At 42.9% G+C, this 12,200-nt stretch overlaps 1 protein-coding gene across 1 annotated transcript; it reads right to left on the bottom strand.

Moving 5' to 3' along the window:
• Positions 1-10,208: 10,208 nt before the first annotated feature.
• On the bottom strand, positions 10,209-12,193 carry nol12 (nucleolar protein 12). Its single transcript, XM_083895991.1, has 6 exons — positions 12,049-12,193; positions 11,308-11,413; positions 11,152-11,200; positions 10,916-11,061; positions 10,719-10,810; positions 10,209-10,581 (listed from the first exon to the last, which is right to left on the bottom strand). The coding sequence occupies exons 1-6, from the start codon at positions 12,159-12,161 to the stop codon at positions 10,383-10,385; spliced, it is 705 nt and encodes a 234-aa protein (XP_083752117.1). The 5' UTR covers positions 12,162-12,193; the 3' UTR covers positions 10,209-10,382.
• Between the last annotated feature and the right edge of the window lie 7 nt (positions 12,194-12,200).

A 12,200-nucleotide genomic window follows, 5' to 3' on the forward strand; every position in this document is an offset into this window, starting at 1 on the left:
ATGTCCACTTCAAAAACTGTTAAAACCATTACAGATTACCAGTTTAAATGCCAGTTTGATCACTTAAAGTCACTGTTGTTATTTGTTTATTTGTGTATTTATTTAATTAATAATTTAATTAATTAATTAATTAATCAATAAAATAACAAATGAATGAATGAATTGAGTAATTAATTAATTTAAAAAATATGGTTATTTTCCATATAATGTAACTCATATTTTGTGTGTTTTTTCATAAAAATATTAGCATCAGGTAATCAAACTGGCATGCATTTTAAAGGGTTAAAATTGAGCAATATGGAGACAATTAAAGTATCTAAGGTATACGGTATGTATATAAAAATAAACACGAATGCTTAGAAGAGTTTTGGTAAAGTGCATGTCCATTAATTACGTAAACGGAGCAATTCTTATAAACCCAAACTTCCTTTTTGTTTGTTTTTCATTCTATAGAATGCTGCTGATGACACACAGCCGAAACTCACATATTATGTGATATTTCCTTTCTAAGGACTTTGCTCAGAATGACGATAATAAGGTAAAATAATAATAACCTGATTAGAATTCCATGGCATGGAAAGGTTGATCTAATTTACTGGATATATTTTCCTTACTTAACATGTATTGGGGCTTTCATATAGAGTAACACTTCTCCTCCTCCACCTCCTCCACCTCCTCTGAAATCCTCTTCTTGGTAGCTATTGGTTTCAGTTCAGGAATTTCAACACATGCCCCAGCAGACCACAATTGACAAAGCTCAGTCATTCTTATGAAATGCCTGTAGGGTGTAGGTGAAGGCTCCACACACACACACACACACACACACACACACACACACACACACACAAACAACATGCAGAGCACAGTGATAAAAACATGCCAGCAGGTTAGTAAGTGCCAAGTGCAAGACAAAAAAGCTGCATAATTATAGAGAGAGTGTGTGTCAGCACTAAATTAGCTGCCAGCAGCAGTCTGGTAAATATGAAGCAAATATCGAAATAGACTCAGCTGCAAGAAAATTCATCAAACCATGTGTGCTTTTTGGCATTCACTTCAAAGATGACAGATAAGAGGAGAATCAAGTGTATGACATCACTCCCCACATGCACTGCAATGAAGGAGATTCTGGAGATTCATGTGCAGAGGAGCTCAAGTGAGGATGTGTCTGGAGGATTCTGGATTCTGAAAGCAGGCACCAACTCATAACCTGGATCCTCCAAAGATTCTCCTGCTGCGATGAATGCACGCAGAAACCGCCACAAACGCTGGAGAATGTCCTGACCCAAATCTCCTGACATTACCCAGAGTTCATGTCTGGAAAAAGGGGCTTAAGAGATCACACATTTAGCTGTGAATGGACTGAGGCTGAACAAACATACCTGCATTTGTTCTACTACTTTGCGGTGACCACCTTTCCAAGAGCTGCCTTCATCTGCTGTGGGACTGCCAGACCTCTGGAGAAGAACAGCTTATAGTTATTATTAGGGCACACAAAAAAAATAGTTTGAATAGAAAATGTATACCAATTTTAAATATTCTGATGGTATGTTCCATTATGCCTTAAATCTAACTGCGATGGTGTGGATGGGGGTTAGAGCTTACATTTGTTTTTGTCTTTTTCTTCTCCAATTTACAAATATGATGCATAGATCATATTATGTTGTGATGTTCTGTAAATTACTCTTATGTGCATCTTCAACAAAAAAAAAATTGAACTGTGATACTGTGTAGTAATAATCAAAGTCCTAATGAGTAAATATGGAGACCAACTTAGTTTCACATCCGCTGACTTTTTTCCCATTCTAGTGTATGGTATGTGGAAGATGTGGTTAAGCATTAACGCATCAGGTACAAGAAACCAACAGAGCCACAATTGTAGTGTAGTGGATTATATTACAGTACATACAGCATTATTGGTTTAACCCTTTAAGGTACGCACCAAGAAAAAAGCAAAGGATTTTTTAAATATTTTATGTTATGTACTTATGATAACAATAACAACAATCACATTTTTTTTTTTTGAGACACAGGCCTCTACCAAACGGTTGAGACGTCTGTTCATAATATGCTTGGTTTGCATAATTCATAGTACAACATTCAGAACAAGTGACATTAAGTGTTGGTAAGTGAGTTCAGCTTGATGCATCTTTTAATGAGATATAGTGACTTAAAGTGTGGTCAACCAAATGGTTGAGTAGTACCTTAAAGTTACGCACCAAGAAAAAAAGCAAAGGAAAAATATTTCTTTGCATTTTTTATTATTTTATTTTGTTTCCTTATGATAACCATAATGACAATCAATATATATATATTTTTTTTTAATTAGACCCCACAGTATTTCAGATACAGGCCTCTACCAAACGGTTGAGGCATCTGTTCATAATAAACCTGGTCTGCATAATTCATAAAGTACAACATACACAAGTCAGATTAAGTGTTAGTGAGTTCAGCTTGATGCATTTTTCAATGAGATATAGTGACTTAAAGTGTGGTCGAACAAATGGTTGAGTAGTACCCTAAAGGGGTTAAAGCTCCAGTTTTTATGTTAATACAATTCAATATTGGACAAAAATCCAATATTGTTTCTGATAAACTACTGGAAAGATAAAGGAAAGATACAGTGTTTTCACAAAGATAAACAAAATTTTACTAAATGTAAAACTTTGTGTTACGCAGCTGGCGCAAGAGAAGAATACAAAAAAAGAAGTATTCTTCACCCCCAGGGTGTCAACATACATGTAATGAGGTGGAGGAGTGAGCCCTCGACAGGTAACCACTGCCACTGTAGTGCCACTCTCTCTCAGTGTCCACCGTCTCATCCCACTCTCTGGATGGATGTTTGCTCAAGGAGTGGCTGGAAAAGCACACACACAGGTCATCAGTTAGTGGTGATTTACTCCATGAAATGCTATAAAATACATGTTACTGGACAGCTTCACTATTTACTGTTAAACACACAGCATGGAGTCAAATAATCCAATAGGCCTAGCTGGACTACGTCAGGAAGCAGCAAGGCATCGTGGGAATTGTTGTCTTCCCTGTGCATTTGATCCATTTGTGACAAATAGAAAGTTATCGCAGAGACAGTAAAGCGGTTTTAATGATGTCATTAAAAGGCAACCAAAATAAAATGGTCCATTACCTTGACTAGAAATATAGAAATAGAAATAAGAGTGTTGGAAAAGAATAGGTAACATTATGCAGAAATTTTACATATTAGACACTACTGTTCAAAAACTTGGGGTCATCTATACAATTGTTTGGTGTTTTCCATTAAAAGTCAGACTTTTATTCATCAAAAGAGTTGCAAAATTAATAGAAAATATAGTCAAGACATTGACAAGATTAGAAATAATTATTATAATTATTTTGTCCTTTCGTCAAAGAACCAGCAAAACTGTTTTCAGCTGTGCTAACATCATTGCACAAGGGTTTTCTAATCATCCAATAGCCTTCTAACGCCATCAGCAAACACAATGTACCATTAGAACACTGAAAATGGGCCTCTATACACCTATCCACAAATTCCATTAAAAAACAGACGTTTGCAGCTAGAATAGTCGTTTACCACATTAACAATGTATATAGACCCCAAACTCTTGAACAGTAGTGTCTGTTGAACTGAGTTGAATCAAAGTCTAACCTTGCTGGTTTGAAGAGTTCCTGTCTCCGTGGGGTTTGCTGGTTGTGAGGCGGCCCCGGGTGCTCCGCTTCTTCCCTCAGATGGATCCTCTTGACCTTCGGCAGGTCGGCCATCGCCACGTACTCCTCCCTGTTCCTTCCTGCGGACCCCGCCGACAGCTGCGCCGACTCGGACGACTCCATGGAGCTCTGCGAGGAGGTGTGCCTCCGCATCTGAAGTTGCGGTGCAGGAGAAGGGCTGCGCGTGCGCAGGGAGGGCCGTTTGTCTTTAGGAGAGAGGCATCGGTCCTCGTGGACGTGCCTACCACCACCCCTCGACCTGATGCTGCTGCTGCTGCTGGGGCTCCTGGGGGTCTCCAAGGTGACAGGAGGAGCCGCTCTGTTTCCACTCGTGGTCTGAGCTGAACGAGATAACGAAGAGCTGCGAAGGGAATGAGTCGATTCCCGCCAGGACCGTGGCGAGTGCGCGGAGTCAGATTTAGTGTCGTTGTAAGTGTTTTTTCTCTGAGAGAAATGACTGGAGCCTCCGTTAGTGGCATTTCTGAGGACAGAATATCCTGGCGGGTCACCGTTGCCTTGCCCAGTGGGAGAAGTGTTGCGGCTGTTGGGTTTTTTGCCGTGCAGGGAGCTGCTCGTTTGCGTTTTCCGTAGCAGGTTTTGGTCTGAACCATGATAGCTTTTCCTTGAGGGTGACAAACTGCGGATGTCGGAACTTCTCACAGACCTGTTGTTTCCCTCAGGTTTGCGCAGCACAGACTGAGAAGGCGTCTCGTAGCTCCTCCTTGAAGGCGACGAGTTACGACTTTCGTGACTGCGGCTCCTGGTGTCCGTTTTCCTGAGCTGATATTGATTCGGAGCTTCATAGCCTCGTCTTCCAGGTGAGGAGCAACGACTGTCACGACCTCGGCTGCTGCTGCCAACAGGGTTTGATTCCGTCTTACGGAGTATGGACTGACTGTTATAACCTTGCCTGGGTGGAGACACGGTGGCACTTTCTTCTTCATTTTCTGGATCGTTCAGTCCATTCCTCGCCGCTGAATTCCGCAACAGAGCTTGGCTCTCGATGTCGTAGCCTTCTCTTATTGGAGAGCCACAGCGTCCGTAGTGACTGCGTCCGTTCAGAGACATGATCGATTCAGATTTACGTAAGACGGTCTGGCTCGACGAGCCGTAGCTTCTCCTCGGCGGTGAGGAACTGCGAGCGTCATGTCGACTCGCAGAAGTTCTCCTCGTCGGAGATGAAGTACGACTGCCGCGAGAACTGCTCATGGGTTCAGTTTTACGGAGAGACGACACAGGGCGCTGAGAGTTATAGTCCCTCCTGGAGGGAGACGAGCTTCTGCTCTCCTGACCGCGAGAACTCACAGTCCCGTTTACTTCCGTTTTCCTCAGGGCACTCCTAAAATCAGAAACAGTGCTGGATTGTGATTTGACCGAACCGGCCAGCGGTTTGAAGTTCTTTGGCAGCGTTCCCGACTCAAAGCGTCGGCTTTGCGAGGAGCTCCTGGATCCTGGCTGTGGCCCCTGAGACCGACCTCCACCGTCAAAGCTGTGCTTGCTCAGGGAAACGGTGGACTCACTGCGTCTGAACGGTGCATTTCCGTGCGAGGGAGACGAAGAGCGGGATTGGAGAATTGAACTATGCTTGGAGGAGTCGTATCGTCCCGATTGTTGGTAGGAAGGAACTTGAGAAGAAGAGTTTCCCCGGCTGTATGACCCACTGAAACCCTTCCGGCCTGTGGAGGCCAACGACTCCGCGATCTTAAAAGGAGTTGGACTCGGAGAGCGAGGGCCAACTTGTGCCTCGACCTCAACAGCAATGTCATAAGGGTCAGGAGGTGGGATGTCCACAGGGAGATCTTCATCTTCATACTCTGGTATCGGCCGTTCAGAGGCCTTGCCAAGGTTAGGGTTCCTAAACGGGATGGTGTCTTTGGGTTCGACGTTTCTGTTGCTGAAGAGGGGGTGTCCTTTCTCGAAATGGCGGTAAGGAGACGGCGGGCTGCTGTCGCGGAGCGAGCGGGCGCCCGCCGCCTTCCCCATGGAGAAGTAGCCACTTTCACGCTTCTCTCTGTCGTCTTTCATCCCTTGAATAAGAAAGGAGTCAGGCGGTGCGACAGAAATAGAAAGAAGGGAAACAGGAGACACGCACACACATCAAAGTTCAACACGACTAAGCCACGACCAGAGGTTTCCTGACAACAAACGGAGCGATATTGTATTACTGATAATTGCTCTGGTGACACCTCAGCTGGTGACATCAAACGGTATTAGCAAGTAAAGAACACCTTTGGCTGTAATGAGATACGGAGCAGTTGAGTGCAGCAACTCATAAAGTTAACACACTGAGACCTGTGTGTTCCACAACAAGAGAGATCCTACGTTTTTTTTCTCCATCTCATTTCAACGCTTCTGCGAATAAATAGAACAAATACAACGTCACACAGAGGCAGCTTTCGCACACCTGATCGCCCGGTGAAGCTGTTCCTGCTCCGAGCTTCGTCCATCCAGGCCCGAGGGTTGGGCCGGTGGGGCGGCGGGTCGAGCCGAGTCATGCCGCGCTTGGTGGATTGCCGTCGCACTGGCAGGTATTCGTCCTCTCCGCTGACGGAGCCGCTGAACTCGTGGTAGTCACTCTGATCACGACAGCTACATTGGACGAGGAGGAGCAGATATGGAGGGGGAAATTCATTGAAATAATATGCACTTCAAGAAGATTTTGGCTCTGAGATTGTAAATATAAGTTAGAAGAGTCATCTTTTTCCACACTTTGCCTACTCTGGAGCCCCCAAATATAAGTATTAAGATGATTAAAAAGTTGATTTTGCATCATATGTCCCCTTTAAATGAAGCACCCATCATTGCGCTCACCTGTCAGTGCTGTCGTCGTCGTCGTCTCCGTCGCAGATGTAAAGCTCACAGTCTGGGCTCAGGATGCACAAAGAGCCCTCTCCGTAACGTGGACGTCGTCCTCCATTGACGTCACAGTAGCTGCTCACCACTGACAGAGCGTCAGAATCCTCCTGATAGGGCGACACGTTAAGACGCTGGGACCAATCGCAGCGTTGGAGAACATCGCCAACGCACAAAAGGAGACGCACTGGTGGCAAGAAATTACCTCAAAACAAAAGAGTTAAGCATCAAAACCCCCAGATAGCTTAGCTTATACGGTCACAGAAAACACACTCGATACAGGAATAGGAACCTACGTCAACAGCAAACCTGTCGATCTCACTCCATCTTGTAAGAATGAAGCATAAGCTGAAGAGTGTGTGTGTGTCCTCTCTGACACACTCACATATTCGGTCTGCTGTTCGATTAGAGTTACACCTCTGTAACTCAACCTGGCTCGTGGCTTTCCTCATTAAAATTTCAAACGCTTTCTTGTGGCCATAAAAACCATCAATTGAAATAGATTGTCAAAAAAAAGGGTCTGTAAATGTGTGTAACCGGCAGCACAACAACAACAACAACAACAACAACAACAGACTCTTAGTGCTACAGTGTTTTCACATATTTCCCTGGTCACTGGACAACTGCAGTCATTTCATGGAAGTAAGAAAACAGGAAAAACTTAGCACAGTCACAGTTTTAACACTGTCGTGTCTTTACATTGTCTTAAATTACAAGTGATTCCCAAGAGGACAGTAAAGGATCCCAGCCTCGTTAATTTATAATAAGAGCCACTCCTTATCAGGAGCTGTTGCCGCTCGTTCTCCGTCTCTGACCATTTCTTAGTTCACTCAAAAAGCCACAAAGACTCATTTACTGTGAGCTCACTAACTGTGTAAGGAGGAGGAGTTGGTACTGCTGCTGCTGCTGCTGATGATGATGATGTTTTATTCATAGGTTGCTACCCTGACCTTTGAGTCACTGGTCCTTTAGCACAGCAGCCATTTTTTGACGTGTTTTAGAGGGAACGTACAGGTGTGACTGATGAGTGTGACAATGAACTTTAACTCCTCCATTGAGAAGTTCTCTTGTTTAAATAATCAAACTGAGTACCATTCAAAACGCCACATTTCTATTTCTGATCCGCAAGAAAAAATGTCAAATGCCTGATGTCACCTATGACTTCTCACAGTCTCTAACTGCTCATCTCTATTCAGTCGCTCCAGTCCAGTCCTCCTCCCTCTTCCTTTCCGGCTTCTCCTTTTTCTTACCTTGCTGCTACTGCTGGTGTCTTTTTCCGCCGCTTGATATGGGATTGGCGTTAACACCACTCCTGTCCCAATCCCACTTCCAATCCCAATCCCAGTTCCGGTTCCGGAGCTTCCTGTGGATTTCTGCTGCGGTGCCACCTCAGTGCTCTCTCCTGCACCGGCAGCATGCAGACGCCTCTGGCGCAGACAGTCGTGGCAGCGGAGGGGGTCAAAGATGTTGGGCTGGAACTTGGGGCAGATGGGCTCATCGTTGGAGAGTGGCATGATGGATTTAGAGGGGAGCGGGGGGGTATACCTGCATTATCATAGCAACACACAGAGAAAACATCAACACAATGAAATATATGGGGGTATATTTAAAACCAATGATGACAGCATTGCCTCACTTAAAGTTTTAGTACTTTGTATTAACAACATGGTCATTGTGTAAAAGGGACATAATGTTATGCAAATACCATTTTATTCCTATAGTAATCACTAAATAATAGCATAACATTTTTTTTTTCTAAATGTCACTTTTATAACATGGTATTATTTGTAGTAGCCTTGTCTCTTAGAAATAAGGGTTCCAAAAGGGTTCTTCTACAAGGGCTGAGGTTCTACCTGGAACCATTTGCTTCTGAAAAACCCTTTACCAGAGAAAGGGTTTTTCAAGGGTTCTTGGTAACACTAATGGTTCCAGTAAGAACCATTTTGATCCAGAGAACCCTTTAAAACCCCTTTCCTGAATAAAGGGGTTCTTGGTGGAACCCTCCACTTTTATAAAAAGGTTCTACCTAGAGCTCAAAAGGGTTCTCCTATGAGGACAAGCCGAAGAACCTTATATGGTTCTACTTAGCACTTTTATTTCTAATAGTGTATTGTAATTCTCATTGCCAAGCTATTACCAGGACATCGCTTTGGAAACAACATTATATTTTACAAAAGTGCAATATAAACATATAATATCCCATGCTCAATCTCTCTCTATAATGTAAATATCTAGTCCATACTGTATATATATTCTGGAAATTGTCTATTAAGTACACCATACATTCTATTTAACTCTATTAAGATTTTTTTATATATAGTCTCAGTCTTAATATCTTCTTTTATTATACTTTTCTTGTTAATGCATGGTTATTACTTATTATCCTTATCTTTACTGTCTTGCTGCTGTAACGCTGTAAACTTCCCCACTGCAGGACGAATAAAGAACCCTCTTATAATCTCTACCCCCTCTTCCCATAATTCCAACTGTTACTATCAAGCTGGAGATTGCATCAGGAAAAAAAGATAGTATTACAATAATATTACCTCTCTATTCCACAAATATTACCATTATTACAATGTTTTCAAAAGACATAAATGTTTAAAGGGCTGTGACGGTGCAGGTGTAAGCACAGAGCAGCAGCTCATGATCAACACCGAAGAGCATCTTTCATTTCACGGGCTCGAGATCTAAAGCGGAACCGTTTCGGGGTGAGTGATGACTAATCACACTAGAGAACAGTGACACAAAACCCAGAGAGGGAGAGCGAAGTGTTCACCAAAGCTCCACTGCAGATAACTATTACTACAACCACAACACACACGCAAGATAATTCATCAGCCTTTAAAAAGCACCACTGCCTATAATTACAGGGGAAAAGATGAATGAGGCTGTTAGCACGGTGAAAGCAGCAGATCCTTCCTGCTGCTGTGAAATAATGAGAATTTATGAGCGTTACCTGAGAAGTGAAGCTCCAACTGTCAGCTCAGTTTAGAATATGACATGAGGAGAACCAGGATATATTGTCCATCAGGCTCAGGCCTCCTCGTCCACATGCTCTGCGTCCTCCGAGCTGCCAAACTCCCAAATTTATCTGATTGGCTGCTCTGACAACGAGTGAAACTGAAGTGTGCAGGCAGCCATCAAGGCTCTCGGTAAACACAGCACACAGAATGTGAAGAACACGCAGACCTGGAGCCAACATGGAGCATGTGATCCTGCCGGTTCCTCTATTGAATGGTTGTATTAAATATCATTGGCTGTAGAAAGCGAAATGCTAGCGACAGCTGGCACACGCTGGCTCAGGTTAACGTAAATAAATAAACACGGGTGGGTGAGGTGGGCGGAGAGGGGGGGGGGGTTTAACATACATTAAAACAGGGGGGTTTGTGTATGTGTCGTCATGTTAACAGTGGAGAAGATGCTTCAAGAGAAACAGCATTTCATTCTCAGGTAATACTTAACTATGAGGAAGCTCAGCGCTGAAGGGTTGAGTTCCTGATGTTCTGGAGAGGATGTCGACACCAGCGTCAGGTTTCCTATTATACAATAGAGCAAAGATGGATGCATTTCTGCACAGAGCACGCTGACATTTGTGGTATACGACTGTAAAACACAAGATTAATCTTTCTGAGAAGCAAAAATTCAGCAAATAAAGTTTATTTTATGAACCAACACTAGAAAAACAGATGTATACATTGAGCAGGTGGGCAGGTACTTGATGGTCAAACCTGGTGTAGTCACAGAGTGTCCACATCGGTCTGTATTCATTTTATACATTTCTCGTCGAGTCCTTTCAGATGCTACACCTGAAACACAGTTTTCTCTCAGTCCATTTGTCGCTCCCTCTTTCCAGTCTGGCGACGTCTCTGAGACTTCGTGGTCTTCCCCTTTCGTTTAATCTTCACGGGACCGCGTTTGTTGTCTGTCGAGCGACCCCCTCGTCCTCTCTGGCCTTCCTGCTGCTTCCCTTTCCTCTTCCTCTTGCATGTGAATGTGTTGAGCGACGACATTAAGGAGCGGATCCTGCAGCGGGGGTGGAGAGAGAGAGAGAGAGAGAGAGAGAGAGAGAGAGAGAGAGAGAGAGAGAGAATAAGACAAGGCAAGAGAGACAGCCATTATGTCATGACTGTGTTCATTCAGACAAAAAAAGTCGAGCTTACTTTTTAGTCATGATTGGATTCCCAGCTTTTCTTGGCATTGCACTTGTTTTCTCCCCCTCTTCCTCCCCCTTTTCTGCACTTTCTCCATTAGCCTTGGGAGCAAAGATTCTCAGTGTTAAAGTAAAGTATTTCCATCAAAAACATTCATTAAATTCATTCAGAACTAAACTGTTACAGCTTTAGGCATTACAGTTTACCTGATTTGCTGCAGGTCCAAGCAGGTGAGCCCCAGTGAGGTCAAGATCACTGATGGTTGTCACGGTGACGGTGTGATTGGGATGATCGTACTGTACGGACTCTGTCGTACTGGTTACCATATTATCCAGATCGTCTGCACATTCCTCTGAGATATGGAACGAAAGGTGATGTGAAAATAACGCTGTACAACTTCACAAAGGCGGCAAACTGAGGCTGACTTTAGTTTTTAACTCACCTAGAGCGTCTGTCCTCTCCTTCAGCAACTTTACATATTCCTTATGCCTCTGTAAGAGGAGGATAGCCAAATATCACGTCAGTACATCGTTTTCTTGCATACTCACAAATCTAATTTCTGTCAACCAGGTCAGATTGTAAGCACTTGTTCTTTTACCTCTTCTCGGACTTTAATTTGCTCATCCTTGATCTTTTTTCGAATTTCGGCCAACGCTACTTTCCTCCTTTCCACCTTTCTCTTATGGAAACCCGTGAGGTAGTCCCTGGCAGAGGATTAGAGTGAATACAACTTTGAAAAAGTCACATTTTATGATTGGTGAGTTCAGAGTATAATGTGTTCTAGATAATAAACTCATTGTTGACTTGCTTTGTAAGAAGGGATTTTGAGTGTGTTACACAGTGAGCTACTCAAATAAAAACAAATCAATTTATAAACTTTATGTGTTAAGTCGGTGCTTGAAGTGGGCTGGTACTTCATTTTACTATTTCATGTACCGGCACTTCTCACAAGATGCCAGTACGCTGCTTAGGTTATCTGTCCAATTCATTATTATCCAGAATAATTATTTTATTCACTGATTTCATACAACATTTGTCATTTCAATATATACTTAATATTTTTAATAAATAGATCATCACTAAAAGACAAACATGCTTCATGTGGAGAACCCACTTGAATTACTATGTTAAGTGGAAAACTAGAGGATATTTATTAAAATGCACTTGCCTTAAACCTTACACATTAATAATTACACTCTACGTGGCACATAAACGGCGAATAGTGTTTTAAAATAACACAAATGCTTGCTAGAAAACTAAGGCTAACCTGAAACAGCTTCAGTGACGGCTAATGCTACAATGCTAGCTGCCTGTTGCTGTAATCAGGGAACGTACTTACTGTCTTTCGTTGTCGTCAAACGTTACGATACATTTGTTTTCTCTTTTCTTCGAGCCCGGCTTGAATTTTCCCTTTTTATTAAAGTTATTGTTTTGCTTCTTGTTGTTTTTCATGATGTACACGTGAGTTACTAGACCTTGTATTACTTCCGG

This window comes from Microchirus variegatus, assembly GCF_963457635.1.
Source record: "Microchirus variegatus genome assembly, chromosome: 10".
NCBI lineage: Eukaryota > Metazoa > Chordata > Actinopteri > Pleuronectiformes > Soleidae > Microchirus > Microchirus variegatus.